Source organism: Erpetoichthys calabaricus, chromosome 16 (genome assembly GCF_900747795.2).
Source record: "Erpetoichthys calabaricus chromosome 16, fErpCal1.3, whole genome shotgun sequence".
Classification (NCBI taxonomy): Eukaryota; Metazoa; Chordata; class Cladistia; order Polypteriformes; family Polypteridae; genus Erpetoichthys; species Erpetoichthys calabaricus.
This window is the reverse complement of record NC_041409.2, coordinates 53,278,384-53,304,143: the sequence shown is the minus strand read 5'-3', so window position 1 is coordinate 53,304,143 and position 25,760 is coordinate 53,278,384. Positions and strand designations below refer to the sequence as shown.

At 40.0% G+C, this 25,760-nt stretch overlaps 1 protein-coding gene across 1 annotated transcript in view; it reads right to left on the bottom strand.

The window, feature by feature from the left end:
* The window catches only part of eif2ak4 (eukaryotic translation initiation factor 2 alpha kinase 4), a 172,740-nt gene that overhangs the window by 103,958 nt on the left and 43,022 nt on the right, over window positions 1–25,760 (bottom strand). Inside the window, exons 8-14 of the mRNA XM_028822333.2 lie at window positions 21,265–21,422; window positions 18,493–19,028; window positions 14,127–14,242; window positions 12,869–13,023; window positions 9,063–9,478; window positions 7,909–7,981; window positions 2,730–2,822 (exon numbers count right to left, since the gene is read on the bottom strand). Of these exons, the coding sequence (XP_028678166.1) occupies window positions 2,730–2,822; window positions 7,909–7,981; window positions 9,063–9,478; window positions 12,869–13,023; window positions 14,127–14,242; window positions 18,493–19,028; window positions 21,265–21,422 (1,547 nt within the window). The remainder of the gene's footprint in view (window positions 1–2,729; window positions 2,823–7,908; window positions 7,982–9,062; window positions 9,479–12,868; window positions 13,024–14,126; window positions 14,243–18,492; window positions 19,029–21,264; window positions 21,423–25,760) is intronic.

Genomic DNA, 25,760 nt, shown 5'->3' with positions numbered 1-25,760 from the left:
GGTTCATAAATTTTGGCACCCCAACAGAGATATTACATCAATACTTAGTTGAGCCTCCTTTTGAAAATATAACAGCCTCTAGATGCCTCCTATATAGCCTTTGAGGAGTGTCTGGATTTTGGATGGAGGTATTTTTGACCATTCTTCCATACAAAATCTCTCCAGTTCAGTTAAATTTGATGGCTGCCAAGCATGGACAGGCTGCTTTAAATCATTCCATAGTCAGTCAGGGGACTGTGATGGCCATTCCAGAACATTGTACTTCTCCCTCTGCATGAATGCCTTTGTAGATTTTGAACTGTGTTTTGGGTCATTGTCTTGTTGGAATATCCAGCCCTGGCGTAACTTCAACTTTGTGACTGATGCTTGAACATTATCCTGAAGAATTTATTGATATTGGGTTGAATTCATCTGACCCTCGACTTTAACAAGAGCCCCAGTCCCTGAACTAGCCACACAGCCCCACAGCATGATGGAACCTCCACCAAATTTCACAGTAGGTAGCAGGTGTTCTTCCGCCATGCAAAACACTTTTTGTTATGACCAAATAACTCAATTTTTGTCTCATGAGTCCAAAGCACTTTCTTCCAAAATGAATCTGGCTTGCCTAAATGAGCATTTGCATACAACAAGAGACTATGTTTGTGGTGTGAGAGCAGAAAGGGCTTCTTTCTCATCACCCTGCCATATAAATGTTCTTTGTGCAAATTGCGCTGAATTGTAGAACGATGTACAGATACACCATCTGCAGCAAGATGTAACCATTCTCACAATCCTGTGCATATGCCGCTCCTGTATTTTTCTTGGCCTGCCAGACCTGGGTTTAACAGCAACTGTGCCTGTGGCCTTCCATTTCCTGATTACATTCCTTACAGTTGAAACTGACAGTATAAACCTCTGAGATAGCTTTTTGTAGCCTTCCCCTAAACCATGATACTGAACAATCTTTGTTTTCAGATCTTTTGAGAGTTGCTTTGAGGATCCTATGCTGTCACTCTTCAGAAGAGAGTCAAAGGGAAGCACAACTTGCAATTGCCCACCTTAAATACCTTTTCTCATGATTGGACACACCTGTCTATGAAGTTCAAGGCTTAACGAGCTAATCCAACCAATTTGTTGTTGTAAGTAATCAGTATTGAGCAGTTACATGCATTCAAATCAGCAAAATTACAAGGGGACCCACATTTTTGCACAGCCAGTTTTTCACATTTGATTTAATTTCATACAACTAAATACTGCTTCGCTAAAAATCTTTGTTTGAAAAACACCCCAGTACTCAGATGTTCCTAGGAAATTAAAGACATACCACTGTTATCTTTTTTGTTGAAAGTAAATTATTATGCATGCTGAGAGGGGTTCCCAAACGTTTTCATATGACTGTGTATATATATATATATATATATATATATTATATATATATATATATAAAAATAAATTGAACACATTTTTTTCATTAATAGTACAACATTCCGTATTCATATGCCATTGCAGTCTGGCCACTCAGAAGCCATTAAAGCCAAAAATAGGCTGCAGTAGTACAAACGTGCCTAGTGAACAATCAATACCTCCTGTGACAATTTACATAGAGAATGAAAATGTAAACACTACAACTCTCTGAACTGCTGTGTAAGTGGGCCACAAAATGTAAGACTGAAATACCAAGAGACAGACGGAGAAAGATGTGATGTGAATGGCCCTCACTGCATCCTTAGTGTACACTTTCAATCTTGTGATTATACTATTTTCCAGGTCATTCCCACTACCCTAAACTAAATGAAACAAAAACAAAAAACACAAAAATGAAAGGGAAGTTGATGAAAACACCTGGAAAATATTTTAAGTCACTCGAACAGGGACAGAATTTTTTTTGGCGAGGGACAGCAATAAAGTCACACTGTTCACTACAAGTGCTTATGGTTATGTACAAACCTAGTTAATTCATCAGAATACTCATGTGTAATACAAGTAACAAACACTGTGGAGAAGGATAAGTTGAAATTTCAGAAACATTACATTACCTTCCAGTGTTAAACAAGAGAATGTCACAGTTAAAAAACTTCCCATTGATTTCATCATATATAGTTTATTGCAGCTAATGATCTAAACTCTGCCACGCTTTATTTTATGAAAATGCCAATTTTGAAACACAAGTGGAGTGAACATTAGCAAATGGTGCACACAAGTTAACCATAAAAGGTCCTGGGTCCTGAAGCTTTTGATTGAATTTTTGTGGTGCAGAGTTTTAATAGATGAAGGGGACTATAAGTGAAGAACATGCCAATGCAGCTTTTGATTTTTGTTTTTCTTTTATATTTTGATTTGATATACTTTATTAATCCCTGAGGGGAAACCGTCTTTTCACATAACCTTTAGAGGTCAGAGCACAGGGCCAACCATTGTTCAGTGTCCATGGAGCAATTTTCAGATTAAGGGCCTTGTTCTAAGGCCCAATGGAGCATGATCACTTCTGGCAGTAACATGATTTGAACCAGCCACCTTTCAAATACCAGGGCAGATAAAGCTACCACTCCACCCTGTTAAAGTATTAAAGCAACATAAAATTGGACAAACACAGCCCAACAAGGAGAAATGTTTCACATTCAGTGTCCTTCCAACCACTGAGGCTGCACAGAAACAGAATAGAATGCAACAATATTGTATGCCTGGCTTATGTCCTGACTTAGTATTAGTACAGCCAGTAAGAATCTATGAATTATTGTTGTCTTCACCTGAATATACAGATAATGTGCAATTAACGTGTCTGTTCTCTCCTCCTCACTGCTTTCTGGAGGCTCAGGGACATTTCTTTTCCTTGCTTCCTCCTATGGAAAAAAATCACCATAATGATTAGTGGTTTACTAGGATGAAGAGAGACACACACACACACAAAACTGTCAGAGTATATATTAAACTTTTTCCAAGAGAAGATAATCCATTTGGATATGGTTGATGACGTTATAAGTGACTATATTATAAAGACACCACCTTCTTCAGTCATCATAGCATTGTTTTTTTGTTCCCTCTCTGAAGAAAATTGGTCTCCTATAGGTTTCCTCTCACTGTAAACCATTTGGGATCTCACAGCTTACATATCACAGACAAAGCTAATTGTTGCTCCTCTGTGACTCAAGATATATAGAACAAATACTCAAATCAGGCAGGGCTTTCAAGGCAGGTCTTTCAAGACAAACAGCTGGCAATCTTGGCATACACCTGTCATATACAGAGCCTACTAAGGGCATGGTGTTACACTTCTCCCATGAGCTTATCATATGACCTTCCTTTTGCAATGTCAATTGTCTTTGAGTCAGGGTTATAGCCTCTAGAATACTACAAAGGCAATGAAGGAAGGAAAAAAGCCCAGGAATTAGAGGGAAAGAATAAAAAAAATGGTAGTGAGAATGTTAGGAACCCAAAGCTTAACAGGAACATTTACTCTGGCCAAATTTTTGTTTTGGCTATTTTTGTGGTGTCCCTGTAATCACCCCGAGCTTGTAAACTGTAAGGAACATATCTTGTTGTGAAATTATTGCAAGGTGGAGTGTCTCCTGCAGGCACTTTCTTGTCTCAGATATTAACTGCACATATCTGGCAAAATAATTATTTTCTGTTTCACTTTTTATTGAATAGTTATCTCAGCAGTGATTTGTACCTGACTAGTTGTGCAGTGCCAACAAGAAGCACATGGTGTAAATAAAAAGGAACTCAAATAAATAACCTGTTATGCTATATTGCAAACTGAAAATGAGATCACAAAACAATATAATCATGTGATCTGTGTATCTTTAACTCTTTAACGGCTGATGTTGACTTTTGTCAAAATTCATGGGTAGAGGACGGTAATCGGCTGTAAACTGAGAAAACAAACCATATTGTGTCACACTGCAACTGCCACCATTGCCCACCTGCTGTGCAAAGAGAGAGAGGTAGCCGGCCCGCCGTGCATTACTGCTGGCCATCGAGCCGCCCCTGCAGAGCCACTGCTGTCAGAGATGCCAAACAGGTGCCAACAGCAGCCACAGCATGTAGCAGCAGACATTTTATGTTGATTTATGTATGAAACCAGTGGATTGTGTGCTTTTCAGAAAACTGAGTTTTTTGGAAGAAATATTCAGCCCTCAAAGAGTTAAGCTATCCCTATAACATTACTGCTGTAATATAACACAACACAGTACAACTAATTTTTGCATAGTGCTCTTCATAAAGTACAGGAGTAAAATGCTGTGAGCAATTCTCAGTTAAAATACAATTATTCCATCCATCCATCCATTGTCTCCCGCTTATCCGAGGTCGGGTCGCGGGGGCAGCAGCTTGAGCAGAGATGCCCAGACTTCCCTCTCCCCGGCCACTTCTTCTAGCTCTTCCGGGAGAATCCCAAGGCGTTCCCAGGCCAGTCGAGAGACATAGTCCCTCCAGCGTGTCCTGGGTCTTCCCCGGGGCCTCCTCCCGGTTGGACGTGCCCGGAACACCTCACCAGGGAGGCGTCCAGGAGGCATCCTGATCAGATGCCCGAGCCACCTCATCTGACTCCTCTCGATGCGGAGGAGCAGCGGCTCTACTCTGAGCCCCTCCCGGATGACTGAGCTTCTCACCCTATCTTTAAGGGAAAGCCCAGACACCCTGCGGAGGAAACTCATTTCAGCCGCTTGTATTCGCGATCTCGTTCTTTCGGTCACTACCCATAGCTCATGACCATAGGTGAGGGTAGGAACATAGATCAACTGGTAAATTGAGAGCTTCGCCTTGCGGCTCAGCTCCTTTTTCACCACGACAGACCGATGCAATGCCCGCATTACTGCGGATGCCGCACCGATCCGCCTGTCGATCTCACGTTCCATTCTTCCCTCATTCGTGAACAAGACCCCGAGATACTTGAACTCCTCCACTTGGGGCAGGATCTCGCTACCAACCCTGAGAGGGCACTCCACCCTTTTCCGGCTGAGGACCATGGTCTCGGATTTGGAGGTGCTGATTCTCATCCCAGCCGCTTCACACTCGGCTGCGAACCGATCCAGAGAGAGCTGAAGATCACGGCTTGATGAAGCAAACAGGACAACATCATCTGCAAAAAGCAGTGACCCAATCCTGAGCCCACCAAACCGGACCCCCTCAACACCCTGGCTGCGCCTAGAAATTCTGTCCATAAAAGTTATGAACAGAATCGGTGACAAAGGGCAGCCCTGGCGGAGTCCAACTCTCACTGGAAACGGGTTCGACTTACTGCCGGCAATGCGGACCAAGCTCTGGCACCGATCGTACAGGGACTGAACAGCCCTTATCAGGGGGGCCGGTACCCCATACTCTCGGAGTACCCCCCACAGGATTCCCCGAGGGACACGGTCGAATGCCTTTTCTAAGTCCACAAAACACATGTAGACTGGTTGGGCAAACTCCCATGCACCCTCCAGGACCCTGCTAAGGGTATAGAGCTGGTCCACTGTTCCGCGACCAGGACGAAAACCACACTGTTCCTCCTGAATCCGAGGCTCGACTATCCGACGGACCCTCCTCTCCAGGACCCCTGAATAGACTTTTCCAGGGAGGCTGAGGAGTGTGATCCCTCTGTAGTTGGAACACACCCTCCGATCCCCCTTCTTAAAGAGGGGGACCACCACCCCGGTCTGCCAATCCAGAGGCACTGTCCCTGATGTCCATGCGATGTTGCAGAGGCGTGTCAGCCAAGACAGTCCTACAACATCCAGAGCCTTGAGGAACTCCGGGCGTATCTCATCCACCCCCGGGGCCCTGCCACCAAGGAGTTTTTTGACCACCTCGGTGACCTCAGTCCCAGAGATGGGGGAGCCCACCTCTGAGTCCCCAGGCTCTGCTTCCTCATTGGAAGGCATGTTAATGGGATTGAGGAGGTCTTCGAAGTATTCCCCCCACCGACCCACAACGTCCCGAGTCGAGGTCAGCAGCGCACCATCCCCACCATATACAGTGTTGACACTGCACTGCTTCCCCTTCCTGAGACGCCGGATGGTGGACCAGAATCTCCTCGAAGCCGTCCGAAAGTCATTCTCCATGGCCTCCCCAAACTCCTCCCACGCCCGAGTTTTTGCCTCAGCAACCACCAAAGCCGCATTCCGCTTGGCCTGCCAGTACCTATCAGCTGCCTCCGGGGTCCCACAGGACAAAAGGGTCCTGTAGGACTCCTTCTTCAGCTTGACGGCATCCTTCACCGCCGGTGTCCACCAGCGGGTTCGGGGATTGCCGCCACGACAGGCACCGACCACCTTACGGCCACAGCTCCGGTCAGCTGCCTCAACAATAGAGGCACGGAACATGGCCCATTCAGACTCAATGTCCCCCACCTCCCTCGGGATGTGGTCGAAGTTCTGCCGGAGGTGGGAGTTGAAGCTACTTCTGACAGGGGGCTCTGCCAGACGTTCCCAGCAGACCCTCACAACACGTTTGGGCCTACCACGCCTGACCGGCACCCTCCCCCACCATCGAAGCCAACTCACCACCAGGTGGTGATCAGTTGACAGCTCCGCCCCTCTCTTCACCCGAGTGTCCAAGACATGTGGCCGCAAGTCCGACGACACGACCACAAAGTCGCTCATCGAACTGAGGCCTAGGGTGTCCTAGTGCCAAGTGCACATATGAACACCCCTATGCTTGAACATGGTGTTCATTATGGACAATCCGTGACGAGCACATAAGTCCAATAACAAAACACCGCTCGGGTTCAGATCAGGGGGGCCATTCCTTCCAATCACGCCCTCCCAGGTCTCACTGTCATTGCCCACGTGAGCATTGAAGTCTCCCAGCAGAACGAGGGAGTCCCCAGAAGGTATGCCCTCTAGCACTCCCTCCAGGGACTCCAAAAAGGGTGAGTACTCCGAACTGCATACGCACAAACAACAGTTAGGACCCGTCCCCCCACCCGAAGGCGGAGGGAGGCTACCCTCTCGTCCACCGGGGTAAACCCCAATGTACAGGCTCCAAGTTGGGGGGCAATAAGTATACCCACACCTGCTCGGCGCCTCTCACCGGGGGCAACTCCAGAGTGGTAGAGAGTCCAGCCCCTCTCAAGGAGATTGGTTCCAGAGTCCAAGCTGTGCGTCGAGGTGAGTCCGACTATATCTAGCCGGAACCTCTCAACTTCGCGCACTAGCTCAGGCTCCTTCCCCTTCAGAGAGGTGACATTCCACGTCCCAAGAGCCAGTTTCTGTAGCCGAGGATCGGACCGCCAAGGTCCCCGCCTTCGGCCACCACCCAACTCACACTGCACCCGACCTCCTTGGCCCCTCCCATAGGTGGTGAGCCCATGGGAAGGGGGACCCACGTTGCCTCTTCGGGCTGTGCCCGGCCGAGCCCCATGGGTGCAGGCCCGGCCACCAGGCGCTCGCCATCGAGCCCCACCTCCAGGCCTGGCTCCAGAGTGGGGCCCCGGTGACCCGCGTCCGGGCAAGGGAAAACGCCGTCCAAAATTGTTTTTCTTCATAGGAGGTTTGTTTAACCGCTCTTTGTCTCATCCCTCACCTAGGACCAGATTGCCTTGGGTGGCCCTACCAGGGGCATAAAGCCCCGGACAACAGAGCTCCTAGGATCATTGGGACACGCAAATCCTTCCACCACGATAAGGTGACGGTTAAAGGAGGGGTAAAATACAATTATTGATTGTACTAATTGCTAAAACACACTGAGTACAAGGTAAAAACTGATTCAAAATAAATAGAATCCAACAATATATGTCTATTATTGAACATCTGTTATGTAATTATTTAAACAAAACTTGCCCTGTATAATAAATCTGGGAGTTTTTACATGACCTAAATCAATATACTTGGTAGCACTCATTTATCTGTCACCCTATTTTCTAACCATATTACAGGACATTCCACTTATGTATGATTTTAACTGAGGCATTAAACTCTAAAATATTTTAATCAGGACACATACCTGTGACAGACTGTCTTCACTTCCTTCCCCATTTTCAAATATTATATCACTTTCTGAATCACTCTTTGGTGCACTGAAATAAAAGATAAGGTGATACTTTGAGAACAGCCAAGAAACTTATTTATTCTCATTTTCCCTTTGGCTATCCTAGTGAGCATCAAAATAGTAAAGACATGAGCCAAGCAGATCAGAAGGTAAAATGCAATTTATTTTTATTTTAGACTAATTTTTATAAATAGATGTCTTAATCTTTTTGATTATCCACTACACATCTATGTACTGCTCCCAGAATATCTCAGTTTGATAGAAACCTAGCATGTACAGATATCCGAGGTAATGTGTTTAAATCAAATTAAACTCAATTTGACTGTGGAATCCTGTTAATCTGACTCAGAGTGAACTCACTTGTTACAAATGTTTTCAAAGTACCTTTACAGACAGGAATATATCCCAACTCATGCTTAGGGGTGCCTGGGTGTGTTCATATGTGCCTCTTTCCCTATTAGATGTATTAACATGCTGAAAATGTTCAAGTGACTTGGTCAGTGGAGCAAAGGTGTTTTTCTAACTAAACAGACATATGAAAGATGGATACTGGAGACTTTTCAGTTAATGATCTCAATACAAGAGATTCAGTATTTTAACTTGAAGCTGTTAATCTCAAAATGAAAAGTCCCCCTCACCCACCCCACTGGTTATAGCAAGTGTTTGATATAAATGACTTGATCCATGCTTGACTCTCTATTGCATAAAAAATTACAAATGGTCCAGAAACCTTACTTATTATTTTGTCAGTGATATTATTCATAGCAACAATTTGAAATTTCTCAATGCCAAAAGAAAACACACTGCTTGTATATTACCAGGAATTAGGACAGCCTGAAGAGTGAAGAAGAAGACAGTATTAAACAGTTCTCCTTTCACAGCAATTATGTCTCACAACAACACAAATGTCAAGGCAGTGTCACTTTTCTCTACTGGATATGACCCACACATTATTTATAAAGTAGGAAAAATGATTAATGTGTTGCGTGTTAGTGATCTCACCTGTTTGTAAATCTTTTCGTAATGGTTTGTTAAATAGCAGGTTAAAAGTATTTACTGTAAAAGGGTACATAAATACAAATGTTTTGAGTTTTATAAGGGGCACTTACATGAATGACAAGCAGAACACATCTTCTTCATCATCATCTTCATCACTGGATTCTTGGTCTCCAGCATTACATTTGGCACTTGATGATTTTTCTATAGATGTGCTCCACTCCACGGAGCTTGCCAAAGCCGGAGGAGGCGCATTATCCTCCACATCATCCACCAAGCCCAGCTCATTCATTTTGTCCTCTAGCGTCTTAGCTGGAAGATTGTTTTGTTCTGAACTCTCAGAGCTGAGTACCCCAGTTGAGGGAATCTCATGCCTTTCAATCCATGCATTGTAGTACCGAACAATATTTTCATGGTTCAGGCGAGAAAGTAAAGTAACTTCACCCTTTATACGACGGAACTGCTTACTTGTGGGATTCACCTGAATGCGTTTGACAGCATAACAACAACCATCCAGTTTATTCTGGACCTGCAAATACAAAATCAAATAAAATAAGTATCACCCAACATTTTCTTAATTTTACAACTTATCAATTCATTGGGAAGGAAAGTTTATGATATATTCAAAAATAAGTGGGTGGCTGGCAGTCAACATAAAAAGATGATGATCTCCTCTGTTGGCAACTGATAATAGCTCTTTGGTAACAATAATATACATTTTGTTAAGAGCTATATATGTTAATAAGTTTAGAACTGTTTTGTTTTACTGTATGTTTAATCTATTAGGTGTTAACCCTGAGATTCTCTCAGGCTTGAAATTATATACAGTTAACCCTGAATGTCTCTCGGGATTAAGCTGTTAATAGTCCAACATAGCATGTTAAACCCAAATAACCGTGGGGACAACATTCTGCTGCTATCTAGTGGATAAAATGACATTCTGCTGTAAAGAACTCATGAATATCTTTATGCATTTTGCCACTCGATGGTGATTCATTAAAATTCATGAGTGGGGTGGAGCCTTCAACAAAAACACAATGGTGTGTAAACCAGAAGCTGTATGAATTGGTCATTAGATGTTAACATGGATAGTGAAACGGATGCCAGCTGTTGAATTTGGTCACCTGGTAGTTCAAGTAGGTGCATGGCAAGAAGGAAGGACAAGAAAGACATTAGCCCCCTAAGCACTCTTAACAATGAAGCAACTGTTAATGTTCATTAGGACTCCTTTCAGTCCAGTACAAGTTGCAAAGTAGCACTTAATGCAAACAAATTGATGATTGTGGTACTGTTTGGTAAACATTAATTTCGAATTAAATTAGTATTTTTCTGTTCAAGATGCTAAAGAAATATCCTAATTTCTTATCTGTGATGTTTATACAAAAGGATGTGCTTTCAAATGACTGATAATTATCACAATTATTAAAAAGTAATTATTTGTATGTTTGACAAGGTGGCACTTGAGTAAGGAAGATTCAGGGTGAACAGAGGCTAAAATGCTATAAATGCTGTAAAAATGGCACCATCCTTTGGATGAGACGTAAAATCAAGGTTCTGACACTCTGTGGTCATAAAAGATCTCTGGGCATGCTTCGTAAAGAGTAGGATTTATCCCCAAGTCCTGGCTAAATTGCCCACCTCAGCTTAGTCATTCTGGCCCCCTAATCATCCCCTTTCTTTAACTGGCTAACTATCTCACCATTCTACCACCTAATAATGTGTGGTGAGCATACTGGCGCAAAAATGGGTGAAGTCTCATCATCTAGGTGGATGTTACACATTAGTTGTTGTTGAAGTGGCTCCCCACTCACTAAGCAAAGTGCTTTGAGTAGTTAGAAAAGTGCCATATAAATGTAATGGGAAAAAAAAAAAGAAAAGAAGAAGAAATGACAACAAGGCGTGCAGGGATAGTTTGCATCTTAATATGAGGACCCATGGTTGCAGAAAGATGTACTGACCACCACTAGGATGTCTTAGTCCTGAATGCAGTGTCTGAAGAGGCCACAAGTGAGTGCACAGCTGGTAAATGTCTACATTTACTGTAAGCTTAAATATCAACAAAAAAGTAAACAATGCCTGAGTATACAGCGTTTATGGAGGATAAGTGCAACGACAAGAATGTCTTCACGGACCAGCAGCCTAAAGTAAAGGTATGATGCTAATATTTGCAGTGAGAAGGTAAAGGATTAGAAATGCAAAAGTACATAGAGTCACAAAGAGGAAATTTGGGGAGACAGTGGGAATGGTTCAGGGGATTGCTCTCAAAGCAGCCTCAGTCCGGTATAAAGGTACCTTCGAGTTGGTAAGCATGTTACACCGGTGAGGTAGTGTGGTAAACGTTTGAGAAAGGGATATACAGGTAGGACAGTGATTTAGCTTTCGTGGTCCTAGTGTTAGTGGGTAAGTGGATGATGCAAACCAAAGGGTAGAAAGGGGCTCGACCCTGTTTAGCTATGCTTTGTTTCTTTTTGCTGACTGATTTGCTAATTTGAATGATACCATTTTATACTATTCTGGTCTGTTGTTTAATACATTTTTTTTTTTATTTTAAGTATTGTCCATTATATCTAGATGACATTGAGGCAGTCTCTTAACAATGGTAAAGTAGAAATTTTATTAATAAATAACCAAGATAGATAAAATGAGCGATATAAATAGGCTGTGTGAGTACTTCAAGTCAAAAATGCATTTTGGAATGTCAACACATAAAAGATTTCTGTTTTGTACTATGCTTTCACCATAAAGGAGAGGTCAGTCACAGAGTCGGCACAATTACAAACTGCAGAATTCTTATTTTAAAGCTCTGATAGCCAATGGTGCTGGTGATATAAAACTCAGTTTCTCAACTGTTTTTTGTATGGCACAATAAAAAGCCTATTTTCCCACTGTACTTCTTTTCATTTAATGTAAGTAAATACAGTACTTCAGAAAGTATTCAGACCCTTTCACTTTTTATACATTTTTGTATATCGCAGACTTGTGCTAAAATAATGTATAGATTTTTTTCTCATCAAACAACACTTAGTACCCCAAGAATGAAAGACAAAGCAGAAAAAGGACTTCATAAAATTTTGCAGACTTATTTAAATTAAAAAACTGTAATATCCATTTGACACAAGTATTCAGACCCTTTGCTATGACACTTGAATCGTGTCTCAGACACATCGTGTTCTATTGCTCATCAATGAGGTGTTTCTGTACCTTGTTTGGAGTCCACATAGGGTTAATTCAATTGACTGAACTGATTAGGAACAAGGTTCCAAAGATGAGAATAAACCAAGCCATGAGAATAAAGGAATTGCTTGCAGAAATTAGAGACAGGATTGTGTCGAAGCACAGATCTCAGAAAGGCTACAGAAAACTGCTGCTCTAATTTTAGCATAAGGACACAGCATAACAAAAAAAAAGTGAGGGGTCTGAATAAGAATAAGCCAATAAAGGACCCATAAATGCATTTGAATCAGTCTTTGAAAATAAAAGAACTTACTTATATTTGACAATTTTTTAATATAACAATGCTTTTTAACAAGCCTCAATGCACTATATAGCATGTCCAGAAGTTGTTTTAAGCTGAAACAGAGTAAGAAAAGAAAACCACTCAACAAAAAGGAGTAATTCTGCATGTGCTATAGAGTCATTCCCAGCTCTCATTCATCACCTTTCTGTGCATTTCTATAGAGTCTATTCTATATTTGGTCTTTCTTCTATGCCCTTTATGTATATCCACTTTGTTCAGGGCACCCATCCTCATAGTATAAGACAGGAATCAACACAGGCAAGACACATTTACACACTAACAACACACATAATGCAAAAAATATATTAGCAAATACAGTATGTAACATAAAGCACAACAGGGAAAATATGAAGAGTGTTTACAGAATTTGAAGGCACAGATTACAAATTCCTTATGACTCACCTTAATTACTGCTCCAAATGCACCTTTCCCCAAAAGCTGCAACTCTTCAAACTCATTGTAGTAACGTGAAAACTGCTTTGGTATTACAGTACTGAATGATGCATTCATCATGTGGCCGTGGGGTATGACAGTAGTTACAAAGTCCACTCCAGTGTCTTTAGGAACAATAAAATACTTTCCATGAATATCATTATTTTGTATTTGGCAGATAACTTTACCCAAAGTGGTTTACAGAACAAATATATTATATTTAAATACAAATATATTTTACAGTTGGAGCAGAGACAATCATTGACTTGATCAGGGTCACGAAGTCAAGCAGAAGCAGGAATTATTTCAAGGACCTTGTGATTTCTAATGCCATTGTCATTGAGCCAATACTGCCCAATATAATTTAGTCATCTTGTAAACAATGTAAATTAATCCAAAAGTTATAATAAACTTAAACATATTAAGTTTATTTGATGAGAGATCACATATTATAGCACAGTCACATCCAGAAATGAATATGGGACACAGTACAGTCTCATGGAGAGGTTTAATGTATCTTCAACTACAGTAAGCCATGTAAGCACCTAAATATATATATATATATATATATATATATATATATATATATATATATATATATATATATATATATATATATATATATTCATGGCATTCGTAGTCTGAATCACAATCTGATTGTATGGGTGGTTACCTACCAGGTAACGCTTGTGGTTGGTCAGCAAGTCGGCTAACATCCGCCACGATGCCCTCTTTCAGTTGCGAGAAGCAGATCATAGAATGGTTGAAATAGTTTACTGTCAAATAATGCAAAGAGTATGCGACACGTGTTTTGCCCTAATTCTGGGCTCATCAGGCGTACACACTCACTGCACCCCCCTCTCGGGGAATCGAACCTCGGACGTCAGCGCTAGAGGCGAAGCCCCTAACGTTGCGCCACGGCGTGTGGTTCGTTTATTTGACAGCATGTAGATCGGGGTAATTACATTCACGGCATATACTGAGGCCTTTTACCTTTTGGTACAGTAGTCTGACGTAGGAGGGAATCATGTAATCCAGTGATGCATCTGTTCTTAAGTTTCTTTGAACGATAGCACAGTACAAAATATGCTTACTGTTTATCTTATATTGCTTAAAATAATATTGCTTAAAGTTGCTTTAGTTCTTTACTGATTTGTAGTTGTTTAATTAATTAAAAAGTTAAGCAAACTAATGTTAGAATATTACATTTAAACACAACAAAACTTACCTTCAGGACTGTCCTCATTGCCCTGCAGTGGACTTTTCAACACAGGAGGATTGATGAAGGAATGACCAAGCAGTTGCTGAGTGGTCCAGCGCTCCAAATCACCCAGACAGACACACCTTATGTCCAAAGACAGTAAATTAGAAATGTGAAATAAACAAAAAAAAAAAACACATTACAACTGAGCTAGTAATAATTAAATGATACAGATTTCATATTTTGGAAACAATTTATTCAATCGTGATTGCAAGTAAACAGATCTGTTTGGAAGGCACCATAATACATGAGAAATACATGAATAAAAACTACATATAAACATGGATCACAATGGTGAGGCTAAACATTGCATCCACACATGTCAAAAAAGAAAAATATATCTGAAAATGTTTTGTATTTGCACAGTAAAATTTTAGCATGGGAGTGTTATAAAAAAAAAAGAAAAAAAAAAGAGCAAAACACACAAAGGCTTGCATTATTGACTCTATTACTCCATTATGGAATTAGTTCAGAAACATATCTGTGTGTGATTTGAAGGCGAAACGACATTACCGACATCAAATGAGGCATAATCGTTTAACTTGTATTGTCAAGCATTTATAAGAGGACGTGAAAAGATAAGGAGATTAATTGCTTTTAACAGTGTCCCACACAGCCTCTATAAATGAACAGGAGCTTTGCATTCATTCTCTTACTGTAATGAGCACTGTCACAGACGTCCATCAGCCTAAACATCTGACCAATCTGCATGCAGTTCAATGTTATGGATTGAAAGGTAGACCTCACATGCATCCACAGTTACATGTGGAGGACTGCAGTAAACATTGAGGCATGATTAAGACAAAATGGATATTTTGCTTGTCTACACTGGTGATGGCACAAGTTGCTCCATTAGTTAATACTAAAATAAAACTTATTTATCCCTTGCCCCTTGAAGCATTGAAATATCTCCCTATTACCCTAGGTTCTTGTCTATAAGCCGGACTCATGTATAAGCCGGAGACCAAAAATCATACGAATTTTTAAAATAAAATCTTATCATAGATAAGCCGGACTCATGGATAAGCCGAACGTACTATAACCTATAACTAATAGAAGGGAGGGAGGTCAGTGGTCTCACTCGCACCCATTTAATTTCTTTAAGGGGGGAGAGAGTGTGAGATATTGGCGTCTCTCTCACTCCCCAGATGGCCGAGAAGCTAGATTGCTTACTTTTCTCTCTCTCTTGTGCTGACTATCTGTGATCCTGACGTATGGGGATTGAGCAGGGGGGCTGTTCGCACACCTAGACGATACGGACGCTCGTCTAAAAATGCTGAAAGATTATCTTCACGTTGCTATTCTTTTGTGCAGCTGCTTCCTGAAACGACATGCTGCACAGTGCTTCGCATACTTGAAAGCTCGAAGGGCACGTATTGATTTTTGACTGAAAAACAAACTCTGTCTCTGTCTCTCTCTCTCTCCCTGCTCCTGACGGAGGGGGTGTGAGCTGCTGCCTTCAACAGCTTTGTGCCGCGGTGCTTCGCATACTTAAAAGCCAAACAGCACCATTGATTTGTTTGCTAGAGATTGTTTTCTCTATCTATGTGACATTCTGTGCTCCTGACACGCACTCCTTTGAAGAGGAAGATATGTTTGCATTCTTTTAATTGTGAGACAGAACTGTCATCTCTGTCTTGTCATGGAGCACAGTTTAAACTTTTGAAAAAGAGACAAATGTTTGTTTGCAGTGTTTGAATAACGTTCCTGTCTCTCTACAACCTCCAGTGTTTCTGCGCAAATCTGTGACCCAAGCATGACAATATTAAAATAACCATATAAACATATGGTTTCTACTTCGCGGATTTTCTTATTTCGCGGGTGGCTCTGGAACGCAACCCCCGCGATGGAGGAGGGATTACTGTATAAGCCGGACTTATGTATAAGCCGATATTCTATTTTTTCATTTTCACAACTTTTTTCCTTAGATAAGCCGCGGCTTATAGACAAGAACTTAGGGTAATACAGTGTACCATGTTAACAAAGATTTGTAATCGCTGAAACACACAGCTAGTTGGACTGATAAAACAACATACTTCATTATTAAATTCGAATCTAAAAACACTGAATTTGTGTCATTCATTTGGCTTTTGAAGGCAACCTACCGTTCAAACCCATAAGTGAAAGCATGTTATACTGTATATTTGAATGGTATGTTAAAGAAGGTAATGCTGACTCCGTTATGCATTTTTTTCTGTACAGTTAATGACACCCAAAGTTATTTTCTAATTCCGGATTTGTACACAGGCGTAAGCCATTAAAAAAAATGTGATCACTCACATAAACCTTGAAAAGAGCAAGACAAACGATGTGTAACAGGAGTTTTGAAATAATTTATGCAAAAATGACAAGTTTGGTTCTACACAGGAAGAGTTGGGAAAACTTAAAACAAAAAAGGAGGGACAGATTTGGACAATTGAAGTAGCCTGGCTTTTTGACATTTGAAATTTGAATGAATTTGACTTCTCTTTTAAATATTACTTTCTAGTAATATTTTTTAACCAGCTAATGATGACAATATAAAATCCTACAATAGTAAATGTTACCAACTTAACAGACAAATCAGACTTTAAAAGCATGTTGTTACAAAAAACAGCTTTAAAGAGTTTGTTTAAATGGAAATATCCTGAATGATCTTGAAATTCATGCATTCAACAGTACATTTGTAATATTGATTCAAGTAAAGTCGGGAAGCATGCACTGGTACAGTGTGTTGCCACACCCACCACACGACGAAACAACTCGGGATCCCGGTTGGCAACACCCCAGGCAGACACGTGGTCCAGTCCCACCCTCCAGAAGCGACCCTCTATCTGCCGCAGCCAGGTGTTTCGTGGGCGACCCCTTTGCCTGTTCCACCCACTCAGGACCCCAACAATGAGGATCTTACGATCTGGATCACCATCAGGGAAACGCGCCACATGGCTGTAGTGCCGTAACTGACTCTACCTCACAATGCAGGTAATATGCCTTATTCGGGACTCCATTAGCAACTGCTCATTCGACACAAAGTCGAACCAACGGTACCCAAGGATTTTCCGGAGAGACACAGTACCAAAGGAGTCCAGTCTTCGTCTCAGGTCACTGGATAGCGTCCATGTCTTGCAACCATATAGCACCAGGACCCTAAAGACTTGGACCTTCATCCTTGTGCAGAGATATCGGGAGAGCCACACACCTCTTTCCAGTGACCTCATGACCCCCATGCTCTCCCAATCAGTCTACTGACTTCATAGGAAGAGTCACCAGAGACATGAATGTCACTGCCAAAATAAGTAAACCTTTCAACAAGGTCGACACTCTCTCCGCAGACAGACACACTGGTGATGGCTGTGCCCAATTGGTCATTAAAGGCCTGGATCTTGGTTTTCATCCAGGACATTCACAAGCCCAGACACTCAGACTCCTCGCTCAGTCTCCCCAGTGCCCCGATCAGAGCCTCCACTGACTTTGTGAAGATCACAGCATCATCAGCAAAGTCAAGATCTGTGAACCTTTCTTCACCAACAAATGCCCCACAGCCACTGGACCCCACAACCTTTCCAAACACCCAGTCCATACAAGCATTGAACAGAGTAGGAGCAAGAACACACCTCTGACGAACCCCAGAATCAACTGGGAAAAACACAGAGGCTTCACTCTGCAGAGTACTTGGAATACCAGTGTACAGGCTGGCCATGATATCCAGCAACCTTGAGGGGATCCCGCGAACCCTCAGGGTGTCCCACAGGGACAATTCAATAATGATTGAATTTTTTGTGTTATGAGTTTTAAGCGGTATACTTCAATTACTGGACAGAAAATCAGTCAGTCAGAGAATAAAATGTAAAATGTACACAGGCCAAGATAAATCAGGTAGTTCATGATATATCACTCTTTATGAACACTATGCTGAAATCCCCCTAAGATTACAAACCACCACTCCCATTTGTTGTTCCGCTGAGGTGATCCTCACCTATTTATGAATGACAATGCTTGTTTACTTAAATGATAGTTAGGCAACTACTTATTGAGTATACCAGTACTTTACAGCTCTTTACAATGTTAGTATTTATATATTTCATATTGCATTACAGAAAAAGGGCACATTAACATTCACTTCAGTAATGGAGGTACATTTAATAAAAAGCAGTTAATTGGGATTTCTGCTTTTGCTGTGGTATAGAAGGATATCAAGTATAGTAAAGTTTTACTAGTATTGTTATTGAATATAAATATTCTGGTATCGTTACATCACTGCCAGTTTGTACTGATGATGGGAAATATGTAACAAACAATCAAATTCTTTGGTTTTGTTCATATTTAATATGGAAAACAGATAAACAGCACATACCTATTTAAGAAATCTTGGAACTCACTTGGCAGCCCTGTTGGGATAACAACTGGATACTCTTTCACTTCTCTGCCCTGGCTAAGTGCAAGGAGCAGGAGGCCCAAGTTCCACACATCTCCTTTTTTGCCTGTCTTATTTGGAAGAGAGTCTTCACAAAATCTCACTCTGGTTTGCTCAAAAACATCTTCTTTACAAATGTCAGCCAAGCGTTTAGAAATACTGTAATCGGTCAGTTTGATTGTGCCCTCGCTGTCCACCAAAACACTTGAAGCAGACAGCATTTTGTGAACTACGGAATTGTTGTGGAGGTAGTCAAGGGCATTGAGAAGTTGCAAAGCATAATGACGTATCCTTTCCAAAGGTAAGGTGGCGCCCTTACTGAGACCACTTGAGAGGCTTGATCCATTGATATGTTCGGCTAATAAATCAACAATCAGAGAATCCTCCTGCTCTCTGTTACTTGCTCCAGCATAATGGACAAGATTGGGATGTTCCAGTTTTAGCAAAGAGTTTACTTCACTCTCAGCCCCTTGGATCTAGTGGGTTGCAAAAAAAACAAAAAAATAATACATTTTAAAAGGTATATTTTTTTTCAAAACCAAACCTAAATCCTTGAAATTACTCCAGAGATTAATTTTTAGTAAATATATATGAAACAGTGTAAATCAAAAAAACATTTCAATAATATTTTTAAGCTGTTAATTCACGTTATATTTTAAACAGAACTATTGCTCAATCATTATATTAATACATATCTTAAAAAAAAGATGTTTTCTTTAAAATATTCAGAATAACAGTATGCCATAAATATATGATGATATACATATTAAAAAGTGAAACTTCGTAAGTATTGGTTTTACCTTGGTCAGCTGTTTTAACATGACACATCCGCCACCCTTATTATTTTTTTTTTAAACTAAATATCTGACAGGTTGGTTTGGTTTCTCTTGATGGTTGTACAACTATGTGTAAATATGAAACAAATCTAATGAAATACATCTTGAATGCAGATTGCAACTCCCAAATAAAACTGATCATTATAAAAAGGTGAGAGAATTTTAAAGGTAAGGAATTATTTCGGCTTATAAAACCATAACATAAAAGAAAATAAAGTATTTCAAACCATGTCCCTGGGATCAGTCATTATGTAATGTTTTACACATGTTATTCCAGGAACTTCCTGAAAAAAATGCTTAATACAATACAGGAAAAGAAATCCATGGAGCATATACTGGATACCTTGAAGTAGCCATTTCTCGGTTTGACAGCATAATTTATTGGAATGTATCAGGCATGCTTATGTATAAATAAAGCTGCAAAACTATTGTGTCCTGCATACAAGAACTTAACAGTGTTACACAGGACACTTCCACATTGGTTCATCTGAAACAATCATAAGAACATTATATTATGTTTGCTAATTTTTTTACATTAAAATGTCATGATACTAAATGGAATCTAAAGCAAAGTTGCAATTGTCTTCTGAGCTGAGGATGGAAATACTAAGCACACATCTCAACATATGTAGCGGTTAGTCACCCACTTTACGGCTGCAATCAAACAAAGAGCACTGATGTGTCCAAAGTGTTGTCAGAGAGTTCCACAGATTATACATATTATATCCACAGTTTTTGGTATTTTACTTTGATATCACCCGGGGTTTTACCATTGTTTTTCTTACAGAGCATAACATCCTTGAAATATACCTCACTTGGAGACCTGTATTATTTGTCTCCTAAATACTATTGAAAAGTATCATGTAATTCAAAATATTTAATCACAATGGTTTTCATCCATCCATTCATCCATTATCAAACCCGCTTTATCCTAACTACAGGGTCACAGGGGTCTGCTGGAGCCAATCCCAGCTAACACAGGGAGCAAGGCAGGAAACAAACCCCGGGCAGGGCGCCAGCCCACCACAAGGCACACAGACACAGACACACACACACACACACACACACACAACAAGCACACACTAGGGACAATTTAGAATCGCCAATGCACCTAACCTGCATGTCTTTGGACTGTGGGAGGAAACCGGAGTACCCGGAGTAAATCCACGCAGACACGGGGAGAACATGCAAACTCCACCCAGGGAGGATCCGAGAAGCGAACCCGGGTCTCCTAACTGTGAGGCAGCAGACAATAGTTTTAAAAGAAATAATGAAAACCAATTTTGAATTGCAACTAATTTATAAGCTTTTAGCATCAGTGATAATATCTTGTAAAATGTTCCCTTTATGTGCATTTTGAAATCTTGTGGGGAAAGGACATGCCTGCAGACAGGTTCACCTTGCTGTGTTTTCTCTAGGTGAAAATGCACTACACAGGAATCTGCACTTTGCCGTTACCTGTTCATGTTTCTCATTTCCTGCAGAGAAGGCTGATAATATGCATGCTACAGTCGCAATGGAAGAATGTACCAGGTGTTGTTTTGTGCAAATCACGGACTTATCACTAGTAAATATGTAAATTACTTTTTAATTTTTACAACATTTCTGGCCACTACGAAGGTGTCTGACAGAACACAGGGTGCTACATTATGTCTTCTTAGTTGTATTCCTTAGTTTGTGATTAAAAAAAAGGGCTTGAAGGTTTAAAAAAATAAATTAGTCTTACTAAGTACACTTCTGCTTATGATCAATAACAAGCACAAAATAAAGTAGAATCTCTAAATTTGCAAAGCTATAAAAGACAAAAAAGCCAAGAATAAAATTTACAAATAAAATTAAAAATATGAAGTAATATTTCATTATAGCTCACATTTACCTGCTTTTTACATTTTTCAATTTTCTCTTTTTCTTGGCTTGTGAAAAACTTCCCAATTTTCTTATTCCAGTGCAATATCCATTGATAGACAATCATAAAGTCTCCTGAAGATGCATCTAAAGCATTGTAGACACTGCGACCGAGCCTTTCACTTTCTCCTGTGATGAAGTAAATAATCAGAATTTTAGAAAAACAAACATTTTTAAGAGCCTGTTCCATGACTGTAAATATACCAAAATATCAGAGAGCTTTGGTATGTTCAGAAGTGTGCTGTTACGTAAGTAGACCCCAAAGTTGCAAGCATAAGCTCAGGCTTCCAGAGAGTCTAAAACTTCAGTAAATCAACTAAACTTTGGATGTTTAGTAGCAAGCAACAGGGAGGTCGAGTCTATTACAGAGGTGTGGCACTATTAAATAAACTGGCTGGAAGAAAACATTTAAGAAAAAAATTAAAAATGAGTAAACAAATAGAAATACTTACTAAAATACCAAGACAGATCCCTGCTCAAAGGGAGACCAGCCTAGACTGAGGTTTCCAAGTACTTTCTAAATATGCGTTACATAGTACTGATAAAGTTAGTGGGTATTTTTTTTGCCAGATAACAGCATATATTTTTCACCTTCTTTAATTTCTACTTGAATGGTTTTATATTAATAACTGCACAGTTTCATTATAAAGCACCATGCAGAAGGGAAAGAAAATATTGTGTTTACTCATGTATACAGTTCAACGAGTTCAATCAGCTAAAGACAAACACTATGTAAATGTTCACTATTGCGTGATCACAGAGAATTAACATATTCTTCTCATTGAGTAAAATAAGACGGAATGCTACTTGTGTGGAGATAGATTGTTCAATAAGCAGTCAACACTCCAAACAGTAAACAAATGATTATTTTGCTCCCAAGATAACAAACGTCTGACAAATAAATACATATTTAATTCCAAAAAAGTCTAAACTTGGAACCTTCATAGAACAATTAACCCTGTAAAGCAGGTTCATAGTGAAATTACTCTCAAATGGGGACTTGATGTGGATATATTTTGGAAAGTTTAATTGAAGAAAAATGCATGTAATATACACAGAAAAGCTAAATTAGATCTTGTTTTGAAGAAATTGAATGAATAAAGGAATCTTTTATTAGGGATTGTCTTCTACTTATTATGCAAAATGTTATCTAAAAGGTTCTATTGCCATTTTCTAGCAGTTCACTCATTTGAAAATCCTATTATAGTTTGGAAAACTAACTATAAATGACCATGTAGGAGAATAATCATTTTGATAAACAAAGTATATTGGAAATGAAGTTGTTCCACACAGAGATCTCTGTAGTACTGATTTATTGATTCTGCTTCTGACAAAATTCTATCTTGTTTCCACCTGGTCACTCCTGTTTCTGCAAAAACTTCCATCCTGGTTCTAACCGCATCCTTATTCCCCCTCTTGAACTGGGAATAGCAGCCTAAACAGACTCTTAAAATAACAAAAATTAAAAGGGGAAAAAAACAATACAGTTGGCAATACATTCCTCTTTTTCACAACACACCCAGAGCAGGACTATTCCTATTCTTTAAAGCCGATTCACACTTGAATATTGTACATTTCCAGCATGTTTGGCTTTTTTCAAGTGCTTTAATGTTGTTTTGCAACTTTTTTTAAGCTTTTTTCGTGGTTTTTGGGCAGTTTTCAGTGGTTTTTCAAGCATTCTTTAGTGATAAGGTGTTGCACTGTGTTAGCCATTATGGATGCAATGAGAAGTCAAGCAAAATGTCACCTTTTATTGGCTAACTAAAAAGATTACAATATGCAATCTTTCAAGGCAGCTCAGGTCTCTTCTTCAGGCAGTTGGTTATCAAGAATTTTTCCAACATTTTCAAAGAAGCATTTTGCAGGGAAACTTGATTGACATCATATGTTGTATTCATATACATTCATAATAATGCATGAGCAGAGGCCTAAATTTAATATATCCAGGTTATGGTCACTGACAGCCAGTGATTATTACAGCAGCACTGGGTGGAAAGCAAAAAGCACCCATGTTAGATGGTGCACCGATCATTTTCAGGGCTCAGTTGTATAGCCAAGCAGAAAAGAGTGTGCTGTGTGCAATCTAGCAACAGAAACATATTAATTGTCTATTTTTAATTCAGTTTTAAACTGGGCACATCCAAATACCATAATGAGCTGTAAGGACAGAATGCCAGTTTTGCATTACCACTCTGCACATTTGTTAAAACCTCTGTTCTAAAGTTTAACTTGATTAAAACTAAATGCATATCTGTAACTTTGTTTAATTCTTGTATGCAAGCTACAGACCTTAACCTGTCCCTCAATGTTCGTCACTAGAAGACCGATGTAGGCCCATGATGACATCAACACTTTTTTTTTTTTTTTATTTTACTACTTTCAGTGAGCTGTTTAATCCAGAAAGAGGCATGGACTTCGTGTAAAAACGCTTCCAATATGTTGTTTTGTTTTCTTTTACCAGCATATTACGAGTATTACCATTGATTTCAATGGAGCATGTGTTTGGCTGAAAACTCTCAAACAGTGCTGCATACAGGAATTTTTTTAAAACTGCACACCTAAAATGCTTAGATGTGAGTAGTGTCATAGAAAATAATACTACTACTATTACTGATATTTTTTTTACTCAGTGTCATAGTCTTTAAGATAAGAATAGGCAAATTATCGTAGCCTGGATGTGCTCTTTTGGTTTTGTTTTTTGGCACTGCTACTACTTATGCAGTGCCACAATGTTTCAGGGAATTCAGAGAGAAAGGACAGAACAATAGCTTCTCTAGTACACGTAAGATATTCCTGGTCGCTGAATGTATGGGACCTGGGACTTTAACTTGAAATCTAAATCTAAAACTTGAAACCTGCAATTAGATGACACATTTGGTGAATGGAGTCCAGTCCGGAGCATTCCCCCTGTTGTCAATTATTGGAGGGAAGGGGACGGATAATAAATGGGAATAGCAAAATGGGAAAATGGATGATAATATTTTAAATTGCAGAAGTGATGAAATGTAGTATTCTGCATTTCAGAAACTAGAAATGCACATCAACATAAAAATAAAATGCAATAAAAAATATCCACATGTTTCTGCATATACTAGGGGGCTCCGCCCCCTGCTCGCTTCGCTCGCCAACCCCTGGTGTTGGGAAATGACAAAGAGCGTGATGTATGAATGAGATATAGAATAGTGTGAAAGTGTAGATGATGCAAATAGAAAGCAAAAATAAAGTGTGTGGCACAGTGTAAAGGGTTATTGGAAAATTTCTTTGTACACGCCTTTTAACTGTAAAAGGTAATTTCAGGTCAGAACTTGTAATGTCAATGAAGATGGTTATTGTCGTGATCAGAGTCAACTTTGTCAGAGCTTAGAAAGAGTTGTGTCTCTCCAGGAAGTAATGCAATGACTTGGGTATTTATGTTTTCTACATTAATATTGTTTGGACATAATATAGCGTGTTGTGTTAAAAGGGGCATTTGGTCTAATGAGATTGCTGTTCCAAATATCTCTGTAACTAAGTCGTCGCAGATAAAGGCTTGAGGAATTGTACTAATATCTGGGTGAAGTCTATCTGTATTGGTGAGTGTACCATCTCCCAGATGTAATAACCAATTGTTATGATCTGGATCTGGACATCGCATGTTTTGTACTAACTGTATCTTTTGAAAGCAATATCAATTGTCTGCGTATTTTAAGGTGCACTGAACAATAGCTGAGCGCATGGCATGTGGAACAATAGCTAAGCACTGTCTAAAATCTCCTCCTAATAAAAGTACCTTACCTCCAAAGGGAATATTATTATTCATCAACGTTTGTAGAAGTTTATGAATGGTGTTGAGTAAGTAACTGGATGCCATTGTACATTCATCAATAATTAACAGTTTTGCAAGACGGATGTCATGTGCAGTGCCACTGTTCATGTTCATAGTGGATACCGATTTGTAGGATGTAATGCAGTTCATAAAGTTTTCACTTTCAGGTACATCGTTAGTTAGAAGGTTCTGTAGATATGCAGGATATGAATGTAAAGGAGGCAGTCTAATTTGACCCTTTTGACAACAACGTGTAAATTCATTACTTGTATTGTCAGTTGTTTCTTCAGGGAAGTTAAGTGAATGACAATGATTGCAAATGACATTCATTAATCCCAATGAATTTTCCTGAATAGTGGACTCATTATTGAACGCGTTGTCAGCTAACTGGCGCAAGTGTTTAGCAGGTGTCTGTCGTTGATGTCCGTGACGTGTATCTTTTGCTTGTGCCGTTTGAGAGGTGCGTTGTTGTATGTGTAGTACTTGGGACGTGTTGTTTTTGAGCTGTAATCGATTTCCCTGTGCTGTGTGAGAAGCCCGTTGTAGTCTACTGCGTGCATTGTTTGTATTGAGTGTTGCTCGTTTTTGTATGTCGGTCAGTTGAGCTTTCTCTTTTTGGAGACTTGCCTGCTTGTTTTTCGGCATTCCAGATGCGCGGTGTA